The sequence below is a fragment of the Lutjanus erythropterus genome, chromosome 18 (assembly GCF_056507025.1).
Source record: "Lutjanus erythropterus isolate fLutEry1 chromosome 18, fLutEry1.hap2, whole genome shotgun sequence".
NCBI classification, from domain to species: domain Eukaryota; kingdom Metazoa; phylum Chordata; class Actinopteri; order Lutjaniformes; family Lutjanidae; genus Lutjanus; species Lutjanus erythropterus.
The window spans coordinates 28,784,447-28,809,573 of NC_139334.1; the positions used below are offsets into that span (position 1 = coordinate 28,784,447).

Here is a 25,127-nt window from a genome sequence, read left to right on the forward strand (position 1 = left end):
AAGTGGCTAAAAAGGATAAAAATGTACAACCTAGGATTTTGAATATTTTATGTCAATTCCTCACCTTTTGGCAAATCTCGCCATTCTAACTTCGAAACAAGAAAAAGGTTAGCAGCTACATTGGTGTGGATCTGATGGGTGGGCGGTTGGGGATGAAGGGTGTTCAGTTCACAGTATTATCTTATGTAGCTAGTTATGTGGCCAGCACTGTCAAGAGTACAGTGTGTTTATAGATACATAAAGTGTTGATATTAGTTTTACACACTCAAGTAAGAAAGTTAGTCTAACTATTGTGCACTCACAATAAACAAGTTAATCTAAGTATTTTGGACTCAACATAAACAAGTTATTTTTACTTTCAAATCTCAGGTTTTCTTAACTTTTTGAGGCAATGCATTTGCATAATTTTTTGAGTACACCCAACTTACTAGATTTTACAGCGTGGTATCACATTCTGGGAGTTCTGTTGTTTGACTTGCCTCACAAGTGACTTGTTTGTGTTCTCTCCCTTTTCATAAAAGGTTGTCCTGAGCCTGAATAGGGCATGTTCAGCTTTTTTATTGGAAATTTCCTGCAATTGAAACTTAAGTTTGCATATATCCTGATATAGTAGATATATATATGATATATGATGATATATGATATATGATATAGTTTATTATCTGATGATTTAATCATCTATTTAAGTACTATCAAAACTTCCATCTTATGTGTAATATAAGTTATGACAGATTTGTCGAATTGTTTATAAAATAAATAGAAAAAAACAGAAGTAATAGTAATGGACAAATATATTGCTAACATTTTAATGTGCAATGTAAATGCAATACTAAATAAAATACGGTCAAAGCATGAAATTCTATTTATTTATTTATTTTTTTAAAAGATTGATTGTTGGGCTCTTGTCTTTATTTTGACAGGGGCAGCTGAAGAGATGACAGGAAATGGGGTAGAGAGAGAGGGGATGACATGCAGCGAATGGGCCGCAGCCAGGAGTCGAGCCAGCGGCCGCTGCAGAGGACTGACAGGCTCAGTACATGGGGCACACGCTCTACCAACTGAGCTACAGGGGCGCCCCTATTTATTGATTATTGAAGAAATGAGGACATGATAAAATATTGGTACAGAGTGTATGTATAGAGTTTACATTTAAACTGCTGCTGGTTCTCTTTAGAACTGAATGTAGAACTGAGGAATTATTGCTTTGATCATGATGAGTTCTAGAAGTGATGTCACAGACAACAGTTCTGGGTGATGTCACGAGTCTGTGAGCAGATGGACAGTGCATCCCTGAAATTAAAACATATCAAGAGAACAAGCACATGAAGTGGACGGACAACCAACCACCTCAGAAACGGATAAGTTACTCCTTCTCTCTGCTTTCATTTATAACCACAGTTGGAAAGAAGAGTTATATTCATTTTATTAAGATTTAATAATATTAAGATCTATTTAGAAGTTTACAGATACTTTTTTGTACTATTTCTTCTGTACTTAGCTTAGTGAGACAAGAGAACCAAACTAACATGTTTCCTAGTTTTATCTCCTGTCTTTTCAGGCCTCTGAGGAAAACAGCAAAGATGTGGACTACCCTCTCATGCTGCCACAAAAACCGTGTCCGGCGCCACAAAAACTATGTGTTCCAGAGTATTGTGGGACAGGGGACCTTTGGAGTCGTCTTCAGATGTTGGAATAAGAAAACCCATCGTATGGAGGCAATAAAGATTTCTAAAGCCTCAGAGAGCCAGCAGGAGGTAGGATACCTTTTTGATGTTCAAAGCTGTAAAAGAGATTGTATAGTCAGAGGTACATGAAGTGCCTACTGCTTAGTAACTTAGACTTTGTAATAACACATGCAAAAAGGTCATTCCCTTTAGTTAGTGCTGTTAAATAATACATGAATACAGTGCTTCCCAAACCTTTTCTTAAGGGGACCCACTTTTTAAAAATGAATAAACTATTGTGTCTTAATTCACAACAGGGAAATCTTGGGAGAGTTCATTTGTGCATAAATATATATTACATAATGTTATATTATCTTAATTATCTTAAATGCGTTCAGGCTGAGTTAACAACTTATCTCTGATTATATTTCCTCTCATCACGAAAACAAACCTTAAAAAAAAGCTGAGACAAAATTTCAAGGCAACTCACTGTCATAGATTTTTGAGTTTTAGATCAAACTCAAACTCACAGGTTTTGAAAATAAACTAAAAACTATTTTGCCGATCTAGTTGGATAATTTGCTTTTCTTCTTAACGTAAAATTGAATCTTTGAAGTTTAGAAACTCAATAAAATGTATTTCAAAAATTATGGACAGTGAGCTGTGAACCTGATTTGTTAGTTGGGTGATTAAAAATGAAATGGTTTTAATTGTAAATATTAGAATATTAATCATCATTCATGAGTTTACACGGTTCAACAGGTTTACACAGTCATTTCTGAAATACAAGTGTTTCCAAAACTCAAAGATTCAAGTTTATTTGAAGAAGAAAAGTCAATTATCTCAACAAAACATTTTTAAAACTTAGAGAGACTTAAAACTCAAAAATCTAATTAGTTATCTTGAATCTTTTTTTTTTTTATTTTACAGCATAGGACATTTTAGCCTACTTCATAAATGAGAGAAAATAAGTACATTTAGGTGAAATTAACTAGTACTTTCCCTAACTAACTTTCCCTCTCATCAGTAAAACAATATACACATTTATACACATTATAGATGTACTGAAGATAGAAATCTTATTTTTTGCAGAATTTCTTCCGAGGTCTTTTTTTTATGTGGAAACCTGAATAAAGTCTTGTGTTTGGGGATGACTGCATTAATAGATACGGCTGCTGAAATGTTTACTATGTAAAGACATTGTGATTATTTGTGTAATTATGTGATTACCTGCAGGGAGTTTGAAGTCCAACATCAAAAATATTTCAAACATGTGAGCATATTAACTATCTGCAAACATTTAACTATTTTTCACTTGTCATGTGTCTTCAGCTCAAAATGTTGGAAGAGTGCAGGAGCCACAACTTACACGAGCACAACATAGTCAGGTTGTTGAATTCATTCCCGACGACATGTGGACCTGCGCTTGTGATGGAGAACTTGGACATCACCTTAGCAGAATACTTTCATGACATGAAGGGCGATGAACTTATGACTCTAAGTGACATCAGATGCATCATCAAGCAGGTATGGATACAGTACAATCAGATAGAAAGCAAAGTAACGAACACAGTCAGTTTTAAAGCCGCTGGAGCCCAAATCCACAACAGCCTTCAAACTATGTCCTTCACAGTCTTATGTACATATTAGTGAGCATCTGAAAACTGGATACAAGTTTCAAAATCAAAATCAAAATAGTATCATTTAACTTTTTGTACACTTTCCTGATATTGGGTTTGAATCGGACATGCTCACGCTCTGACAAATTCCCCATCGCTGTCGGATGAGTGACGTCCCATTTCTTGGCTGGATGTGAGGTCAAAGGTTGTGTTGTAGGCAAATTTAGTTACCTATTGATGTATATTATTATCTCTGATGCTTAAATTAAAATTCTGATTCTTACTAATTTTGGAGAGGCAAAAATGCCATAGTTGAAGAAACCCCCATATATATATAATTTTTTCAGGACTGTGCTTCAAACTGTGGTACATTCTCCGAACTGTATTACTGACCTTGTATTTGCAGATGGCTGTAGCTTTGGATGCAGTGAAGAACATCGGGGTGATTCATACCGATATAAAAACAGATAATATAATGATAGCGAATCGCCATGAACGACCCTTCAGAGTCAAGCTGATAGACTTTGGCTTGGCCATCCACAGAAATGAAACCAGACTAGGCATGCATTTGCAAAATCGTTTGTATAGGTAAGGTCTATAGATTATTATTATACTGGAATATTTATTCACTTATTTATTCATTTATTTAGCCTTTATTTATTCAAGCAAGTCAATAAGAGCAAACAATAATACACATACAACAAGCATTACAGAAAAGAGTGTAAGTTATTAGTTATGATGTTTCCTCAGTGTTGTCAATGCCATTCTTTGTCTTTCTGTCATGTACACATTCTGTAATATGCTTTTCTTCCACATCCAGGGCCCCGGAAACTATATTGGGCCTACCGATAACAGAGGCCATTGATATGTGGTCATTGGGCTGTGTGATGGCTTATATGATCACCCGCGTTCCAATTTTCCATGGAGAAGATGCACATGAAATAGTAAGTCATCTAAGAGATTGCTGCACTTACTTGAGACCAGCACATACAAATACTTCATCAAAATATCAGGCTGCGCTCCCTTTCTGAGATTAGTCAGAACTGACTGTCTGACGTTGCTGTATGATCAGCACTATCACTGACTAGACACAAGGACTTTAGCTAGCAGCTTCAGTTAGAGCAGACATGCATGCTAATTTGTCAATTTCCTGCATTTTTTCACTCGCACTTTGGGTTTTTTGCTCTTATTGGTGCTCCCCAGATTAAAATCCTTTAAATATACTTTCAGGATGACAGAAAGATTTCATGAGATGCTTAGCAGTGTAAAGAACTTTGCATGTTGGCATGATGGAGTTATTAGCGTCAGCATCTTGATAGAAAGAGAAAAACGTTTCTGTTATATATATTAAACATTTGGTGCTGTGTTTTATCTCCAGATGCAGTGCATTGTTCTCCACTGTGGTCAGCCGGAGGACCATCTCCTTGATGAAGGATTAAATACAGAAAGGCATTTCAGCAGGACTGAGTCCAACAGGTGGATGATCAAGGTACCACAATGAACCTGAAAGTTATTTCATCCTTGTCAGACCCTTCTCCGGTTAATAGGGATGTAACAGTACCAAAAACTTGTTTTGATTCAATATTTGATGCAATATTAAATGAACAGCAAAAACTGAAAAACAACTTGAAAAAACGTCCCTTTCAATCAAGGTTTGCATGAAATTAGCTTTTTCTTTCTTAGAGTGCTTCTGTTTTTCTTCTTTAATGAAGTAAAAGTAGTCAGCTATGACCTAAGCATGTGCAAAAAATGGGCATGAATTGTCTGGGAATGAACCTGACTGATACTGGGTTTTTTAGTACGATGCCAATACTGATATTAGGTCATTTTATTCTGATATCGATATATCAGCCAATGTTCTTTTTGTACATCCAAAATGACATCAGGGCACTGAACCAATGAACTAGACCAATATAGCTGTGCTAGGCCTATATCAGGGAAATAATATTGGCCAACTGATTTATCTGTCTGACTCTAGAATGCTTGAAATATTTATGTACAACTGCAAAACAAAAAGAATTCTGCAGGAAGTAGCATTTCTTTTATCAAATCAAATCAAAATAATACAAAAAAAAAAAAATTAACTATGTTACTATATGTATATATATGTGTGTGTGTGTGTGTACATATACATATATATATCACAGCATACCAGATTTATTCAAACAAATATAACGTGCTTCCTTTTTAGGGATGTTTGAGCCAAAAGAATTTAAGCACTGGATATCCAGATGTTTTCACAAAAGTAAGTGAAGCAACGTTCACTAGGATTGATTGTCTTCTCATGAATCATGAAGATGACTTGGCTGATGGTGGATCTGACCGTTTGTTTCCTTTACTAGACACGTTTCGACAACAAGACCAAAGCTGAGACTTTGGAGGCTCAGCGATGTTTAGATCTCCTGATGGCCATGCTCACAGTAGACGCGTCAGAGAGGATCACACCCGCTGAAGTCCTCATGCATCCATTTATGTGAGTGTTTTTGTTTTCAGTCAACTTTCTGCACAGTTGATTTTATTTCCTAATTTGACCAATCTCCTGTTTCCTGGACATCAGGACTAGTGAGACTTTGTCTTCTGGTGGTGATGAAGCTTCAGTGTCTGCACCAGGTGATTGCACCAACATAGAAAGAGACCACCATAGCCCGTCAACCACAATCACACTACCACGGTTGATCCATGTTCGGCCTGCCAAAGCTGAGAAAACACAGCGGTCGGAAGATACAGAGAGTTCAGACAGGTGAGGTGACTTCCTCTGGTCATGACACATGGCCCTGGTTGGTTGTAGGTCATGTTTCGTTGCGATGTGTCCAGAGATATTTTAGCCTGCACATGTTGATAACGCTTCTTGGTAATTGAAAATGAACTGAGAGATTCCAGACTAATTAACATTTGTGCAGCAATGTCAGGCTTGTCATTAACAGGAATCAGTTTCTAACACTGTGTGTGTGTGTGTGTGTGTGTGTGTGTGTGTGTGTGTGTGTGTGTGTGTGTGTGTGTTTAGTTTGCATATTCAAGCAGTAAAGACATCAAGACCAGTATCCAGCACTTCTTCAAGTGACTGTGAGGATCCTGCCACTCGTCCGAAGACCACCAACATCCAACCCGCCCACCATAGTCTATCAACCACAATCACACTACCACGTGTGATCCATGTTCAGCCTGCCAAAGCTGAGAACACATGGCGGTTAGAAGATCATGACAGTTCAGACAGGTGAGGTGACTTCATCTGGTCATGACACTGATTTCCCAGACAGGAGATGAAATGGTTCAGTTCATGTGTGATGGGAGCAGATTTGAGAATGTGTTTACCTCTGAATGAACTTTACATGATTATTTTAAGATGTCATGACATCAGGAAAAATAATCTAACTCTTTGTGTGTGTGTGTGTGTGTGTGTGTGTGTGTGTGTTCGGTTTGCAGGCAGGGTTGGTGACAACGACTGTAAATGGCTCGATACTCACTGAAGACACAAGCACTTTGACATCTGAAGACTTCCCCACTTGTGTGAAGAAACAGTTGCCACCTCCACCTGTGACTGAATTGTCATCGAAGAAGGAAAATAAAAATAAAAACTGCTTCCGGCGCTTCTTCTCCTGGATGAAGAAGACTTTCTGCCCCTGTATGACCTGCGTTGACGACGAGAAAGAGTGAATTGTATTAATATAATGGTTGTTTTTAGCATGAGACTCTCAGGCAAATATATTTTAGCTTCCAAAAAAATTCGTTTAAATGAGCAATATGTAGACATTGCGTGTGCACAAATGAGTACAGCAGTCCAAACAGCGAATTGGAGCCATAGACTGAATATTAAATAGTTTGTAATCCTGTTTAATATGCAGTCTATGTTAAAAAAAAAAAACAACAACTCTGAAATAACTTTATATAAACCATATATCTCTCTCCCTCACTCAACCACACTAACGTTCTCCCCATGTGTGCGGGGTTTTCCTCCGGGTGCTCCGGTTTCCCGTACACATTTCAAAAAAGTACATGTAGCTCAGGTTAATTGGACATTACAAATTATTACAAAACCTGTTTGACCCTAAAGGGGTAGTTTGGATTTGGAGTTGGAGTTTGAAGTCAGGTTGTATGAGGGACAGTTTATTACTGAGAGTAGGCTTCACCGTGCATTTCAGACAGAAAACAACCATTATATAATCCACATTTCACTCCCCCCTCACCCCACCCCCCTCTCTCCCTCTTCCTCTCTCTCTCTCTCCTTCTCTCTCTCCCTTTCCTTCTCTCTCTCTCTCCCTCTCCCTCTCTCCTTCTCTCTTCCTCTCTCTCTGTCTCTCTCTCTCCCTCTCCTTCTCTCTCTCTCTCACTCTCTTCCTCTCTCTCCCTCTCCTTCTCTCTTTCTCTGTCTCTCTTCCTCTCCTTCTCTCCTTCTCTCCCTCGCTCTGCGAGTCTGTCTGCGGTGGTTTCCTCCGGGTGCTCCGGTTTCCCCCACATTTCAAAAAAGTACATGTAGCTCAAGTTAATTGGACATTACTCTCTCCCTCTCTCTCTGTTTCTCTACATCTCCTTCTCTCTCTTTCTCTCTGTCTCTCTTCCTCTCTCTCTCTCTCTCTCTCACCAGACTCCTTGTGTAAAAGCAATGAGGATGGTGAAAAGTGAAGCACTGATAAGTTTTTTTCCAGCGTGAGCCTCTCAGGAGTCGTGTTGTAAAAACACTCATCGAGCTTCACTCGGGCGGCACGGTGACTCAGTGGTTAGCACTGCGGCCACACAGCAGGAGGTCTCCTCCTGTCTGTGTCGAGTTGACATGTCCTCCCGTGTCTGCGTGGGTTTTCTCCGGGTGCTCCGGTTTCCTCCCACACACTAGGCTAATTTGTCTGTTCAGGAATTAATTAATAAACATTGAAATTGAATTTTAGAAAAGTGTCTCATGACTTTTATTAAATAATACCACTATTATTCAGTGTTTTCCTCAGAGTTGGTCTCAGGTTCAGGACATAAAGCTGGACTGATCACTAATATGTATTAATGATGGATCAAATGATGATGTAAATGTGTCACCCACAGAGTACTGGACTTTCAATCGTCAGGTCTCCAAATGAACACTAATGTTGCTCTGTGTCAGCTGGATCTGTCAGTAAACCACTGTTTGCTAACACTTCGACATATCAGCTTTATAAGGTGTGGACAGCTTGTTGCACTGCCCTCACTGGTCAAAAATATCAGTTAATGCTGCTTTGAGTAACAGTACAGAAAAAACAACAACAACAACTTTTAAACGGTAACTTTGCAGGCCTAAACGCACAAATAGCTTCATGATGGAGCCTCTACGACGCACTGCAGGTTCATGAACGCCACACGGTTGCCATGGTGACGGAATGTCAACATCGCTCCTGTTGGTGAACTCGTGTATCAAAACCGTAAACATGTCTGCAATGTCCGCAATGAAGATAGCTGAAACCATCTCAAAACAAGTGGAGCACTTCAACAAAACAGAGGCTGAGCATCTTATCGGAGAGTACCACGTCCTCCTGGGGGAGCCGACAGTCCCTGGGAGAGCAGCTCATGGCCTGGACAAAGGGAGGTTCAGGAGCATCCTGTGCAACATGTTTGGGATGACCGACAACATGATCATGAGGAGGATATAAGTGGTGGGAATGTGCGTGCGTCCGCGAGCGGATGACGTCATCGCGTCGCGACGTCGCGACCCCCGGAACTTCTACCCTGTGTTTACATCACGTGCTCTATGCTCCACCTACTTGTATGTGATTGGCTGGTAGGTATAGCGCTCTACCTATAGTACCTACCTTTTGTGGAGGCCCGTCCTTCTGTGTTTGTTTATTGGTGGATGTTGGATATGGGTGTGTTTTACCGGCTAGCTTGATGCTATAAACGCTGTGCTAGCTCTTGGACCAGTCTTTTTCTGCTCATCACTGGGTTCGGAGTGAGACTGTGATCATTCAGCCCTTATTTTTAATTCCTGAATAGTGGTTCAGCAATCTTTTTTTTTTTTTTTTTTTCACCTGGATATTTTGTGAGAAACCCAAAATGGCATGTTATCAAGGTGAGTGTCTTATTGGTTTTATATTCATTTGTTTTATTTTGGTTAAATTTAATTATTTATGATATTGGTTAAAAACAATGTGATGTTGTTCTTAAAGGTGATTTTTACTAGGTTTCAGTCTGTTTGATAACGTCGCGGAGGACATTGAAAACATTCCTCCTCCTTCTCCTGCTCATGGTGAGAGTTTTTTATGTTATCTGTGTTGTAGTGGTTAATTTTTATATATATTAATATATTAAAAGTAAACTCTGTGTGTGTGTGTGTGTTTAAGCATTGAACCCCAAGCGTAAAAGATCACTTTCCTTGAAAGTGATTCGTACTGAGCGGGAAAAACGCAAAAGGATTGAGGAAGCAGAGGATCTGGAGAAGCTACAGACTTTTCTAACCTCTTCCCAGGCGGAGGTGGTTTGCAAGGAGACTGCTGATGTGTTGTGTTTCTGTGACTCTTTGTAAGTACAAAATGGTTTAAAATTAGAAAAGATGCTTTTTTTTTTCAAAATGTGTTGATTTTTCCATATTCTTTATTCCTTAGAGAATGGGATGCATCTATCCCTATGCAAGAGTCTTCACAAGAGCCTGAGGAAACGGTGGAGGTGCATGAATCATTAGAAGAAGAAGAAGAAGTTGAGGACGTTTCATCTCAGTTTTCTTCAGAGCATTTAGAGGAGGAGAGACTGGGATCACAACCTGCTAATGTGGTAATTGATTTTTCAACTGAAATACCAACTGCACCACACTCGTGTCCTTTGCAGGTAAATGTTTTACATGACTCTCAAACAGGGCAAACAGATTTCCTAGGGTCTGAAGATCTGGCTGATTTGGCTGAAATATCTGAAGGTTTTTTCACTCTGGGCATAGAATCTGTGAATGAGAAATTGAATGGGTTGCAAGGCTTGTTAAATGACAAAATAAGTCAATTGGGTAGCGAGGTGAAACATCAAATAGATGAATTAAAATGATGTAACCAAGATTTCCAGAGTTCTGTGCTCAGAAGAATTGATGACCTGCATAAGAGTAACAAAGCTAAATCTTTTGCTTTGTTTAGAGGTGATCTGTCACGTCAGTCACTTAAAACTGGAAACAGTATAACAAGATTACATAATAACCAATACCTTTTAATTAGATCATTTGAGAGTGCTGCAGCTGGTTTGTCTGAGGACAAATAGTATTTTGTTTTACTTAGCCGGTATCATGCCCCCTCCTAGAAAAATTTTCAAACAAAGCGATGGCTCTGGCCGGCCTGCTGGTTTTGTTAATGATGATGATGATGATAACTCTGACTGCCTTGAATACTGGTATGCTAAAAATGATGAATATGTTAGGAAATGTGAGTCGCTTTTAGCATCTGGTTCAACAGCTAGTTACAGCAACCTGAAACGCTGGTCCCAAATACAACGCTCTACAATTCTCTATCTAGGCAAAAAGATGAGAGAAATGTTTAAACACAAAAGGGCTAGGCATTGTTCTGCTGCTGCTGCTGCTGTTAGTGTAACAATCAAATCTGTTGTTGAAAATGCCACAAACCAGGCATTTGAGGGTGACATGATTGTAGATGCTCAGTCTCCTGACAGTCCCTTCATCAATGGGCAGAGGTGTGAGGCTAACAAGGGATATTTAACATATGTTCAGTACTCCTACTGTAACCAATGTCTCAAGGGGTGAAGAGGAGAGGCTGCTTGATAGTGTGGGTAATAACAAGTGATAGGCCCGTGGTAGATCATGAATCTGGGCAGTGGGGTGGTGGTAGCTCAAGTGTGGAATCTAATTCACCCTCCACAAGTAATGTCGAACACAGATGTATCTTAGTCAGGGACATACCTAACTTTAATGCCTCTGAACTACGACAGCGTCTCGATTTTAGAGACATTAGTTTAGACAACCCTGAACAGGTCCCTGTTAGAATCAGAGAAAGGCTGTCTGGTGTAATTGACCAAGCGTTAGATGGTGCCCCGGCTGGTAGTGTTTTGAACGTGGTTCTGAGAGGGCCCTCCCTGGCCGGCGATGTACAGGTAGTCTTAAATGCAGATGATGACTACAACGCCGATCTGTTTATGGAGGAAGTTGCACAGGTTTTACAGAGCAATGACACGTCCATGACTGATGACGAATTAGAGTTTATAGTCACAGTAGCATACAATAGAAATGGTGGTGGTGGTGGTGCACGTCTCAGATTGGGCAGTGTCTTTTATGATGAAATTTTATCCAAAAAGGGACGTTTTTTGTACAACCCCAACAACCGTGGAAACAATAACTTGTGCTTCTCTCTGTGTCTTGCACATTTTGCTAATACTGACATGTCCGAGTCTGAAAAACGTGAGTATGCAGCGCGATTGCACGCGCATATCTCTCTCTCTGATGTGACCAAATCTGAAAAACATTTAAATGTAAAAATCATCGTCTTCCATCACACACTGACAGGGTGCAAGCGCCTGAAGTGTTTCAAAACACACGATAACCCGCACCCGCGTACTGTGTGGTTAAACCTTCATAACGACCATTATTATCTGATAGAAAATCAGACAGGTTTTTTCAGTGTCTCCTATGTGTGTCATTATTGCTACAACACCTATGAAACCCCCATGTATCACAACTGTAAGTTAAGGTGCAGTGTCTGCTTTACAGTGTGTGAAAGTCGCCCAGGCGCAAGCTTGAAATGCAACGACTGCAAATGCATCTGTAAATCTAGACAGTGTTTTAAACAACACAAGTTAAAAGAGAAAGTGCATAATCTCATACCTTGTGATACATTGAGGTATTGTGAGGCATGTGGAAAAACATACAAAAAAGGGTTAAAAAAGCCGCACGAGTGTCCACCCCTTGTGTGCATACACTGCGGCGAACATAAAAAAGAGAGCAGTGTCCCGCATTAGTGTTTTATACAGCCGATTGAAAAGAAAGACCCGCAGCAAAAGTACATTTTGTTTGATTTTGAGACTCAGTATCATGACAGTAAGCACGAGGCAAATTTTGTGTGTGCAATGGACGTTTTGTTTCAACACCCTAAATTGTGTTAGTGTTTTTGTAAAACACTACAGACGACCTAAATTTAGAGGGTATACGTTCATAGCACATAATGCATCGGGCTTTGACAATTACATACTGTTGGAGTACTTTGTCAAACATGGAATCACACCTACAGTGACTATGAGAGGCAGTAGGGTTATTCTGATGTATGACAATGCATTCCGGCAGCGGTGGATAGACTCTTTAAGTTTTCTACCTATGCGCCTGTCCAACACACCAGCGGCCTTAGGCTTTGAGGACATGGAGAAGGGTTATTTTCCACACAAGTTTAACACCAGAGACAACGAGTACTTTGTCGGGGCCTACCCAGATCCATCCTACTACGGGTATGATAGCATGAGTGACAGTGAGCAAAAGGCTTTTATGACATGGTATGACACAGTCTGAGGAAAAACATTTGATTTTCAGACAGAGATTCACCGCTGCTGCATCAATGACGTAGAGGTGTTGCGCCGAGCATGCATTATTTACAGAGACACGTTTCTCGAGTGCGCACAGCTTGATCCATTTACCTTTACCACTCTGGCATCCAGCTGCATGGGCGTATTCAAGACACTGTTTTTACCCAAAGACACGTTAGCTCTCATGTATGAAGGTGCATACATTGATCAGAATAAAACGTATTCAAACGTGTCTATCCAGTGGCTTGAATATGTTTTTCATACAGAAAACATTGAGATAAAACATGCCCTCAAACGTGGTGAACAGCAAATTGGACCATACTTTGTGGACGGTTATAATGCAGATACAAAAACATGCTATGAATTTGCAGGGTGTTTTTTCCACGGGTGTGTCAAATGTCATGTTCAGGCCGACTTAAATCCTGTCACGAAGGTCCCCCACGGTTGCTATACCGTCACTTTAATGAGAAAATAACAGCCTTGAAAACACTACACGGGTGCAGGGTGGTGGTGATGTGGGAGTGTGAATGGTTGTCGTCAGTCAAGTCAAACCTAGCGGTACAAGCTTTTCTGGGCAGTTACAAGAAACCTGAACGCCTCGATCCCCATAAGGCTCTCTTTGGCAGTTGTACCACCAGGTGGAGAACGACGACGAGAAAATTAGATACTACGACTTTACAAGTCTGTATCCAACCGTTCAGTCTAAAAAACTGTACCCAATCGGTCACCCTCAGATCATCACAAGGAATTCTGATTCCTTAGACAGTTATTTTGGTTTTGTGAATTGCAGAGTGCTCCCACCAAAAGGTCTCTACCACCCTGTTCTGCCCTTCAGGTGTCACAACAAGCTCATGTTCCCGCTGTGCAGTAAATGTGCTGAGGATCTGAACCAGACGAGCTCCTGTACACATGATGACTGTGACAGACAGCTGTCAGGCGTGTGGGTCTCGTTTGAGCTTCAGAAAGTGGTTGAAAAGGGGTACCAGACTGTAAGCATCGATGAAGTGTGGCATTTTCCCAACAAGACAGATATGTTGTTCAAGGACTATTTCAGAACATTTCTAAAATGTAAACAAGAAGCTTCCGGGTACCCCGGGCATGTTAAAACACCTGAGGAGCAGAAAAAATACATTGACGATTATTATCAAAAAGAGGGTATCAGGTTAGACGCCAATAAAATCCATGTCAACAAGGCTGTTAGGAGTTGCAACAAACTTCTCCTAAATTTGTTGTGGGTTCAGCATGAGAAGCAACATGCCGTCGTGTGAGCTGATCACAGAACCAGCCAGATTTGCACAGCTGATGTTCAGCGATCGTTATGATGTGCGGCAGTTCTGTTTCGTCTCAGATGATGTGGCGATGGTGCAGTGGCGTCATGTCTTCCCACACACTAGGCTAATTCGTCTGTTCAGAAATTCATTAACAAACATTGAAATTGAATTTTAGAAAAGTGTCTCATGACTTTTATTAAATAATACCACTATTATTCAGTGTTTTCCTCAGAGTTAGTCTCAGGTTCAGGACATAAAGCTGGACTGATCACTAATATGTATTAATGATGGATCAAATGATGATGTAAATGTGTCACCCACAGAGTACTGGACTTTCATTCGTCAGGTCTCCAAATAAACACTAATATTGCTCTGTGTCAGCTGGATCTGTCAGTAAACCACTGTTTGCTAACACTTCGACATATCAGCTTTATAAGGTGTGGACAGCTTGTTGCACTGCCCTCACTGGTCAAAAATATCAGTTAATGCTGCTTTGAGTAACAGTACAGAAAAAAAAAAACAACAACTTTTAAACGGTAACTTTGCAGGCCTAAACGCACAAATAGCTTCATGATGGAGCCTCTACGACGCGCTGCAGGTTCATGAACGCCACACGGTTGCCATGGTGACGGAATGTCAACATCGCTCCTGTTGGTGAACTCGTGCATCAAAACCGTAAACATGTCTGCAATGTCCGCAATGAACAGAAAGCTGATACAAACTCTGGCTGAAACCATCTCAAACCATCTCTTCAACAAAACAGAGGCTGAGCATCTTATCGGAGAGTACCACGTCCTCCTGGGGGAGCCGACAGTCCCTGGGAGAGCAGCTCATGGCCTGGACAAAGGGAGGTTCAGGAGCATCCTGTGCAACATGTTTGGGATGACCGACAGCATGATCATGAGGAGGATATAAGTGGTGGGAATGCGTGTCTTGTCCTATAAATGTCTTTATAGGAGCCATGACGACTGCTCACGCCCGGCTCATGCTGTACGATCTGTTAGACAAGTTGCAAGAATGTGTTTTGTATTGTGACACAGACAGTGTTGTTTTTACATCACGTTCTGGCGACTGGGTCCCTCCCGTAGGTCCGTACCTGACGAGTTAAATGACAGTGATGTGTGCGGTCTTCCTGAGGAAGACTTTATCACAGAGTTTGTATCGGGGGGTCCAAAGTGCTACGCATATCGCACAATTGTTAGGCAAAACACAAGTCAAATGCAAAGGGGTGACGCTAAACTCTCAAAACGCATCGGTTGTCACCCACGAGTCGTTGAAAGGGTTAGTTCACTCCTTTGTAGCCAATCAGAAAACAGACTCGCACATGGTGACTGTGTCTGACACCTTCAAACGAGATAAAAATAAGTTTCATTTAAAAAACGAAACAGTTGTCAAAAAGGTCCAGGTAGTGTACAATAAGCGCAGGGTGTTTCCTGATTATTACACTACACTACACTTCCTTATGGATATTAAAACTGATCAAGGGTTTGATGGCAGACTACAGCATCCATTTAGTTTAGTGGTGAGCGGCCCATCCAATTGTGGTAAGACATTTTTTTGCATCCAGGGTTATTTCACACCGTGTGGATAACGTTGTTTACATTTACTCATGCTGGCAGCCTTTATACGATCAACTCCTCAAAATAAGAGATATTAACTTTGTGAATGGGTTACCCGAATCTCTGTGTGATGATGTATTACTACCCCCCCGACAGAAACAATTTGTTAATAATAGATGATTTAATGAACGACGCCAGTAATAATATAGAAGTACAAAACGTATTTACCAAATACGTTCATCATAGAAATTTAAGGTGTATATATTTAGTCCAAAACTTATTTATCCAAGGCAGGGCTAGTCGCACCATCAGCTTAAACACTAACTACCTTGCATTGTTTACAAAACCCCAGGGATAAATATCAGGTTACACTGTTGGGTAGACAGATGTTTCCCGGCAACACCAATTTTTTCTGGAGGCCTTTAATGATGCCACTTGCTCTGCATATGGGTATTTACTCATTGATTATAAAGCCAAGACACCTGACTATTTAAGACTCAGAACAAACTTGCTGTCAGATCAGCCTGTTGTGTACGTTCCCAAAAAGCGCAGGGGGTAACAATGTTGTTGCGCATGCAGAGGAATTTGACTCTGTTGGAACTGTTATATAAATCGCCACCGGGCGTGCGTAGAGTCATTGTGGGTAACGCCATCACCGACTTTATTAAAGCGCTGTGTGAAATAGCTCTCAATGTGATAAAAGGTAACATCACGCTGACCACCAAACAATACAAACAGTTAAAAAAGAAGAAATCTGTTGTCAGACTTGTCGCTGATAAAACAGTTAAGCTTTTAAAAAAGAAACGGGCCATTAACCAGACTGGGGGTGGGTTCTTATTACCCTTACTCGGTGCAGCCATACCTTTTATAACCAGCCTCTTAAACCGAAGGTGAAAAAATGGAGCATGCTCAAAAGATGTTTTTAGTCCCTCAACACCAACTAGACTTGCTAAAGCAACAACAGCAGCAGCATGAGCAGAACACCGGCTCTATTAGACACGTCGGGCAGAACGAGCTGGACAGGGCAATGATGGATGTGCTTAAGCTAACGGACATTGATGTGTACGAGAAGGCCAAAAGATATGCAGGTATTCTCCAACGATATCTGTCACTGGTGAGACAGGGTGAGCATGAAAAAACTGTATTGACTTTATCATTACCCAGCAGCAGTGATAAACTCGATACCCCTAGTCTTGAGGACACGCCGCCGCTGTCGCATGTTGATGAAGGTACTAAAAACGACCTGCTTCTGGAGGTTTTAAGACATATACCTAAAAGAAGCAGGAAAAATGCTGAACACATCTTGGAGTCATTGACCTGCTCAAAAAATGTCATATCGTTAGGTTAAATGTACCGCTATCCGCTGTCCCAAACACTCAGGTGCGCAGGACTATTGCAGTATATAAAGGGGACAATGATACAACTAATGAAACAAGCTTTATGGCCTATGACAAATCACCTTTAGCCAAAAAGACTGACATGACTGATACACGACGGTTTAGCACCCCTCTTAGGACACCGGGGTCAAAGTGGTCAAAGTCACTTGATATGGACGATACCGCATGGCTAGATTTTTGATGAGTGAGAATGTTTACATTTGTATTGTTTGTGATTGTTTACATTTGTGTTGTTTTTTTTTTGTTTGTTTGCTTGTTCTTTTTTTATTTTATTGACACGTTGAATGCACCGAAATTGTGACAATGATGATTGTACAGACATATATATATATATATATATATATATATATATTTTTTTTTTCTAATGTGTGTAAGAATAAAAACAAGATGAGAGAGTTTTGATTTGTGTTCTGTGTCTTTTATTTAAAAAATTATCATTGTTACACAACATTTTATTTCCCTGATTGCACACACATAAAATTATATTCACGACATACACTAGGTTGTATTTCGCTAACAAATCGACAAACCATAGCATCGTTACAAACAAGATTATTTCCATACGTTTATCAGCCGACTATAAGACATCCCTTTTTGTATATAACATAGAAAAAACACACAATGCTGACCACAGGTTGTAGCGTGAATATCCTGAACCTGTCTTTTCGAATAAGACACGGCTGTACAATTTTTCACAATGAAATTGTTTATCTCGGCAGGAAAATCGTAGTAGTCCGGTGGGTTGCCAAAAAAATAGCCAGCCAGTGTTCACCGGGCATGCTAGATGGATGTGTGTTTACAATCAACATTGCTGGGGGTTTACAAATATTGTCTTTTGGTAGTTGGTCACACGCTAGTACTCCCAAAAAATCTGTACCATTAATAATTCTTTTTTTAACAATACTGGTCAACTCTATAGTATTGTTTTTTTTTTCTTTAGTAGTAATCCAGAAGTACTTGTCTCCTGTTTGATATCTCTATGACTGAATCAAAAACAGAATAACATATCAGATTAACTGTCCGTGGTAGGGGTACTCTGAAGTGTACTTCCAGCCTCACGTTGCCTGTTTTAAATAACGACACGTTTCCTGAACATACCCCGTCGGGCTCCAAATTGAAACAGAATAAAGTATACCCGCCCCCAAAATCTTGACGCGTTATGGCCAACGATCTGTCTTTAAGATGACGCCCAGTGGTCTGTATTAGTTGGTAATATTCTCTGGTGTACTGTCCTCTTTGAAAGTATGGTTGAAAGGGCTTGGCAGGGTATGACTGTCCGTCGGCGTACAGACATATTAACTCTGTATCGTAGTGTTCAAAATTAAAGGGATTGCATGTGTAACTCCCCGTATATCCCTTGTTGTCGACGAATCTGTCCTGGGATCTGTCCGATGTAGAGATTCTCCTGACTGCACACTCTTGTTCCGGCGGGGATAGAAAACATTTTCAGAGACACTCTGTCTATAGCGTATTTAGCGTTAGTGTCCTGTAAAGCTCTCCTGTGTGCCAACCTGACAGTGGGGGCTACGGACACTTGTTTTTACAAACACACTGGCCGATACAATCTTAATGCGGTAATTATTATTGGCTGCCGCCGTCATCAGAGAGAATTCGTCTTTGGATCACATAAATTTTAACGAGATGTTGATACCGTTTAGCAGTAGTTTTTCTTGGAAAAACAAATCGGCGTGTATCGGTGAAATCAATTCCACGATGCGACTGTTTCCAGTGTGCCTGCCTCTCGCCACCAGCCCCTGATTGTCTCCCTCTATCGATGCATTGTTCATATGGTTACAAGTATCTTTACAAAACAGACCCGTGCTAAACTGTGTATCCAGCGTATCTTTTCCATACTTAATCAGACATTCAATTATCCCTCTGTACGGATAGGTGTTGGAGGACTGTGTTATGAGCCTGTCTCCGAGCATTATGTCAGCCTGGGAGAAGAGTGTGCATCCTGGATAGTTTACGAAGCCCACGTCAGTATCAGCAGCGAGATTTGTACCGTTGGTGTTTGTAATTCTCACACGGGTAAACAGAAAGGTGTCATTCAGATCAATGTAATCCTCACCGCTAGCCGATATGTAAAACTCCAAAGGTCCTAAGTTAGAGGAAATAAATAAATAAATAAATAAGGGAGAAACCGCCAACAAGGTAAAATATTAATAATATACATACCTGTATCGGTTATCGCTGAAACAGAGGGTATTTCGACAAATGTTGATTTTTCAATTGAGGTTTGAGTGTAGAGTACTTTAAATAAGTCCATCTCGGTCTTTGTACATTCCTCCGACTGATTATAGATGAGCGCCATGGTCGTTGTCAGCAAAATTTCGTCTTAAAAAATGTCTTTTGACACAGCCCTGGCTCGTTTGGCTGGAGCTCTGTATCCTTTGGTGCTAGACTTCCTTTTGCCTCCTCTTCTTGCTTTTGCCGGTGTTTTATGTTTTTTAGTCACACGTCTGTTATGCCCACATCCAGAGGGCGGTCTTTTCAAAGGTCTCTGGGTGTACACCATCAGCCTGTTGCCTTCCTGCTTTCTCGACAAGGTATTTCTCGTGATGTTGGACACCACATCCCCCACAACGTTTGTAGCGGCTGTTTTCAAATGAGGCTTGGCCAGACTGAATCCTCTTTTTAACAAGGGTACAGCCATCCTAAAGAAATTGCGAAATATATCTCCTAACCCTGGGCCGTAGTGCGTACTTGTTCCAATAAACCCCGGCAATTCCCCTCCTGCCTGATTCATCTAGTATGACAAATATCTGCTATCGTTGCGCGTGTATGGGGTGTGCATTATTATTATTATTATTATTTCGGGATTTGCCTTAGAAAGACTGTCTCACAGGTCTGAAGTGTAGTTTGACAATCACTTTTCCGTATGCAAATGGTATATACTGGTTTTGGTCGCTTTTTAATGAGATCTCTATATCGTCGATGACGGATTTGGAGAGTGATGTGTAGTGAGGCTTGTCATAAGTTAGAGTGGGCATGCGACGGACCTCGTCCAATACATTTATACACCGGAGGAGGGGTACATAACTGTCACCCACGAGTTGATAATCTACCATATCGCTGTAAACAAATATATTATAATTTTCCCCGTGAATGTCTGCCGGGTGAGGAGCGGCGTAGTGTTTCCTAAAAAAAATTTTGGATGGCGGATTTACAAACGGCACCCCTGGTTTGAAGCCCAGTATTTCTGCCAATTTCCCTTTAAACGTTACGCTGGCCCCCGAAAAATAAATAAAGTTTGTGATATTGTTGTACTGCATGCTTATGCGTGATGTCGCCTGTTGAAGGGTGCACCTGGAATTAAATTCTTTTACTATTCTGGGTATAGAATCATAAAAACCGACAGACAGAGGCACGGTCACCGTCTGCTGGGTTATAGAATCATAGACGGTCACATCAGCATCAGATGCAGGGAAGGTAGCCCACACCCTAGGGTACTGGAACTCGATCACTCCTACCTCATACGGTTCGGTCAGAACAATCGGCTTTGCTAATTTTGTCCTGTAGTTCCATATCTTGTTCTTTGGATATACTTGCGATGGCGCGTTACTAGGTAGCGTAACGTAAAATCCGTTCTTCTCCATCAATGCGTGGTGCATATGCCCGAATTTAGAAGTGAGAGCGTGTGTAGAGAGCGATAGCCTTTTATCACACGTCAACGATATCTTTTTCAGAGAGCCACGAGTTAAATTTCTCAGGCCAGCCCAACCATTTGACCAGGACTAGATTTTTACGCCCTGATCTCTTTCTGGCCAGTATTTTTTCTATTTTAAACTCCTTGTTTTTGTCAATAATTACTAATTGTAACTCCGGTTCATAAAAAGTGCCCTTCACTTCTTCGCCAGCCAGGTCATACACGCCCCTCACTTAGAATATTGGCGAAAGCATCTGTGACGACCACCTGATTTGTTTTTAAGACACCTGACCCAGGCATATTTAGAAAAAACGTCAATACATGTTAACAGATATTGCACGTTATCGTTTTCTTTAGAATATTCACGCATATCAACCAGATCTGTCTGGAACTGTTTGTCAATACCGCTAACCAAAACTCTATTCCTGGGGAGACGTTTAAGTGCCTGGACATGGAGCGTATATACATCTTGCCCCTGTAAAAAACGCTTTACATCAGGTAATGCAGGTGTCGACCCCGCAGACTCCCTGACGGCTCTGCGGAGCTTGGTCACACTCCCTAGACCCCCCGGATGAGCTGGGTCATAATAAATTTTTCGCAACGTGCTTTCCATGATTTAGTTGTGACATTAATGACCCTATATGCTAGTTACACCTTGTTTTTATTTCACCAACTAAAAAAAAAGTGTTATTTAAAAAACCCATAAAAGAATAATATCGAAAAAACAATTTTTTTATTGACGCAAATGTTTTCATGAGTTTTTTAACAAAAGCAGTGTTTCTGCTAAAACGCAGAATGTAGATTTACAGATAATGAAAAAGTGCAGCTTTTGCAACACATTCAAAGTATCATGGCATTGTTGTTCTTGAACGTATTGGGTTATGGCATCTACAAACAATGTATACAGGGTAAGCAGATGGTACACATTGAAATTACTTGTAGTATGCCCCGACACAACGGTGCAAAAAGCATTCAACACCGTGTTTTCATTCAACATCGTCACTGTTAGCTGCACTAGTTTGAGCTCTTATTACAGACATTATTTTTTCTAGTTTACAAAGTATCAGTGGGTTAACCCTACTTTTAATTTTGTATTTTTTAACATCATTTACTCTGTTTTCAATGGCCTGATCTATAATACCAGAAAGTTCAGAGATAATGCACCATTCCGCCGTGGCCGTGAACAACTTTTTCACACAATTTCCCATGATGACGAAAACAAAGGTATATAGAAATAAAAACAAATCACAGCAAACAAAATCAAATCACAGCAAACAAAATCAAATCACAGCAAATAAACAAAATCAAATAACAGTAAACAAAATCAAATCACAGCAAACAAAATCAAATCACAGTAAACAAAATCACGGCAGAAAAACTTTTTTCCTCAGTTCTCCTCCTCTCCTCTCCAATAGCGGTCAGCGGTCGCGCGCAGTTGATTTACCATGAGGGGGTCGTCTCCGATCAAGACCTAAGAAATTTCAGAGATGGTGTCAACGATTCTCTCTGCCAATCTTAGTTCGTGTAAAACAAGTTCTGCAACTCCTTGAACCCTGGCCTCGTCACCATGGATGCAATTTGTAAGCATGAAGCGTAGAATGGCTGGAATAAACCTATCAGTCCAGAGCCTTTTCATAATCTGGTCAAAGTGGCACTCGAAAAAACAGTCGGGTAGATCCCACAGACATTCGTGTTGTCTCTGACTGGGATGGTTGGTCAGACATCCGTTGCATATCTCCTCCCTATATTTGCATAAGACAATCCCCAGCAAGTAGAGGACGGCGGATTTAACGTTGTTGATGAATGCCACAGACATCAGTGGTGATGAATGTGGTGGTGATTCAGTTTCATAGTATAGCGGGGATGAAGGGGTCATGTTCCCGACAGAGTTAATGGTGGGGGATGAAGGAGGTGACCAGGGAGCTGTCTGGGTCCCAACAGAGTTAGCAGAGGGGGATGAAGGAGGTGACCAGGGGGATGAAGCTGTCTGGGTCTCGACAGATCCATAGCCCCATGACGGTGATGATGATGGAGACGGGGTCCAACCAGACAAGTGGGAGGGATGAGTCAGGATAGACATCAACGCTGCCGGATGTGACCATTTGGGTGATAACTCTGAATCTGTCTGGGTCTTGACAGATTCATAGCTTTGCTGCGGGGATGACGGAGTCTGGGTGCCGACAGATTCATAGCTTCGCTGTGGGGATGACGGAGTCTGGGTCCCCACAGATACGTAGGCTCGCGGCGGTGATGACGGAGTCTGGGTGCCGGCAGAGTTATAGGTGGAGGTCTGGGTGCCGACAGAGTTAAAGGTGGAGGTCTGGGTCCCCACAGTGTTAAAGGTGGAGTTCTGGGTCCCCACAGAGTTATAGGTGGAGGTCTGGGTGCCGACAGAGTTAGAGGTGGAGGTCTGGGTCCCCACAGTGTTAAAGGTGGAAGTCTGGGTGCCGACAGACACGTAGGCTCGCGGCGGTGATGACGGAGTCTGGGTCCCCACAGAGTTAGAGGTGGAGGTCTGGGTCCCCACAGTGTTAAAGGTGGAGGTCTGGGTCCCCACAGAGTTATATATAAAGAGAGAGTAGAGAGAAGTAGAGAGAGAGAGAGCGAGGAGAGTCCTTGTCGTCATCCTGAAGAAAAAGACAGGTAAAATACAAGGCACACAACACACGCTTATATGCTACAAGATAACCCTAAAAACACCCACCTATACACCCACAAGGAGGCGTATCCACAATAAGTGGACATTATAGGTCAAACACTAGCCAATGACGTTTAAGTAGGTGGAGCGCTATACTGGAGAGCCAATCACATATAAGTAGGTGGAGCGCTATACCTACCAGCCAATCGCATACAAGTAGGTGGAGAATAGAGCATGTGATGTAAACACAGGGTAGAAGTTCTGGGGGGTCGCGACGTGATGATGTCATACGCTCGTGCACGCACACGCATTTTCACGTTCACGCGCATGCACGCATGCACGCATGCACGCACATTCCCACCACTTATATCCTCCTATCATGGACAGAGTCTTCAGGACATTCGACAAAGACAACGACAGCTTCATCAGTATGAACGAGTGGATTGAAGGACTGTCGGTTTTCCTTCGAGGGACCTTGGATGAAAAAGTAAAATACTGCTTCCATGTGTACGACTTGAATGGCGATGAGTACATCTCCAGAGACGAGATGTTTCAGATGCTGAAGAACAGCCTCGTCAGACAGCCCATGGAGGAGGACCCCGATGAGGGAGTCAAAGACCTGGTGGAGATCACACTCAAGAAGATGGACCATGACCATGATGGCAAACTATCTTTTGCTGACTTTGAAAAGGCAGTGAGAGAGGAGAATCTATTACTTGAGGCTTTTGGAACATGCATCCCCGACACCAAGAGTATTGAAGCATTTGAGCGGCATGCACTTCAGGAACAACTGGAACAATGAAGAAATCATTCATGTACATTTCCAGCCATGTAGTCTTTAATAAATACATTAAGAGATGTTTGCATTGTAATGCAAAACATGTAAATAAAAACAAATTGCCAAGAAAAAAAAAGAGTAACAGTACAGTAAATGAACTGCTGGACATAAGTAACTTTGAACACTGACATAATCAATGTATATATTAATCATTTTATTTCAATACTTGCATTTTTTAAAATATATTTATAGTTTTTGCCCTCACAGCACATTATAAAAATGGACAAATAGACACAACAACACAACAAAATAAAATGCCAGTTCCAAAAAAATAGTGTGCACATCAGTCCTTACACTGACTGAAATGTCCACAAGTGGATTGTGGGTCAGAGAAGGAGTCCATTCTGCCAAGACAGATCAGATCTTAAGAAGCTTGGGGTGAGTGTTTGACAGAGGATACTGAATTTCCTCAAGATATAAACAAGAAGCCATTTTTAAAGCAAGGAGGAGAGACGGATTTCCACTCTCTCAGTATCACACTTTTGGCAATGACCGTACCGAACATGAGGGCTTGTTTGTAATGCAGAAGGGAGCGTGATGGAAAAATCAGAGCAACCCAGAATCACAAAAATACTGTCAGAGGTTAGCTGTCTGCTATATATGTCACTGTACAACTTAAAAATATCATACCAGAAAGACGTGAGTTTTGGGCAAGACCAGAAAAGATGGCCTAGAGTCCCGTCACCTGACTTCCACTAATCACAAGTAGAAGAGACAGAAGGAAAGATTCTATTTAGCTTGGTCTTGGAAAAGTGCAATCGATGAATGACTTGTGCGCACACACACAGACACACGCAACCTCAATGATACATCCACTGCTATTAATACTTCTGGCAATATGGTGGGGATACTAGTCGTGAAATTTCGTCTAAATTTTCTAGTTTTTATTCATAATTCCTATCAATGATAACAGGTACAATGATAAAAAAATGACATTTGTCCCCAAAATAATACAGTATATGTGTATTAATAAGGGAAATAAAACAGACATTTAAAAGTAATGTAAAAGTTGCTTTCCCTGGTAACTAGTTACTATATTTTT

At 41.0% G+C, this 25,127-nt stretch overlaps 3 protein-coding genes across 3 annotated transcripts; 2 read left to right on the top strand and 1 right to left on the bottom strand.

The window, feature by feature from the left end:
* The first annotated feature begins 4,607 nt into the window (after positions 1-4,607).
* On the top strand, positions 4,608-6,027 carry LOC146311250 (homeodomain-interacting protein kinase 2-like). The gene is made up of 4 exons (XM_084742988.1): positions 4,608-4,772; positions 5,475-5,528; positions 5,626-5,756; positions 5,841-6,027. The coding sequence occupies exons 1-4, from the start codon at positions 4,662-4,664 to the stop codon at positions 6,025-6,027; spliced, it is 483 nt and encodes a 160-aa protein (XP_084599114.1). The 5' UTR covers positions 4,608-4,661.
* A 7,946-nt stretch (positions 6,028-13,973) lies between these two features.
* LOC146311251 (calaxin-like) lies at positions 13,974-24,352 on the top strand. The gene is made up of 2 exons (XM_084743028.1): positions 13,974-14,901; positions 23,624-24,352. The coding sequence occupies exons 1-2, from the start codon at positions 14,638-14,640 to the stop codon at positions 24,047-24,049; spliced, it is 690 nt and encodes a 229-aa protein (XP_084599154.1). The 5' UTR covers positions 13,974-14,637; the 3' UTR covers positions 24,050-24,352.
* LOC146311252 (uncharacterized) lies at positions 22,035-23,374 on the bottom strand. Its single transcript, XM_084743027.1, has one exon. The coding sequence runs from the start codon at positions 23,233-23,235 to the stop codon at positions 22,081-22,083; it is 1,155 nt and encodes a 384-aa protein (XP_084599153.1). The 5' UTR covers positions 23,236-23,374; the 3' UTR covers positions 22,035-22,080.
* Positions 24,353-25,127: the final 775 nt, after the last annotated feature.

Coding starts and splice junctions, on each gene's coding strand:
- LOC146311251 (XM_084743028.1), top strand. CDS start 14,638: ATGTCAACATCGCTCCTGTTGGTGAACTCGTGCATCAAAACCGTAAAC. Junction 14,902..23,623: donor TTGGGATGACCGACAGCATG/ATCATGAGGAGG, acceptor TTATATCCTCCT/ATCATGGACAGAGTCTTCAG.
- LOC146311252 (XM_084743027.1), bottom strand. CDS start 23,235: ATGACGACAAGGACTCTCCTCGCTCTCTCTCTCTCTACTTCTCTCTAC.
- LOC146311250 (XM_084742988.1), top strand. CDS start 4,662: ATGCAGTGCATTGTTCTCCACTGTGGTCAGCCGGAGGACCATCTCCTT. Junction 4,773..5,474: donor CCAACAGGTGGATGATCAAG/GTACCACAATGA, acceptor CTTCCTTTTTAG/GGATGTTTGAGCCAAAAGAA. Junction 5,757..5,840: donor GTCCTCATGCATCCATTTAT/GTGAGTGTTTTT, acceptor CCTGGACATCAG/GACTAGTGAGACTTTGTCTT.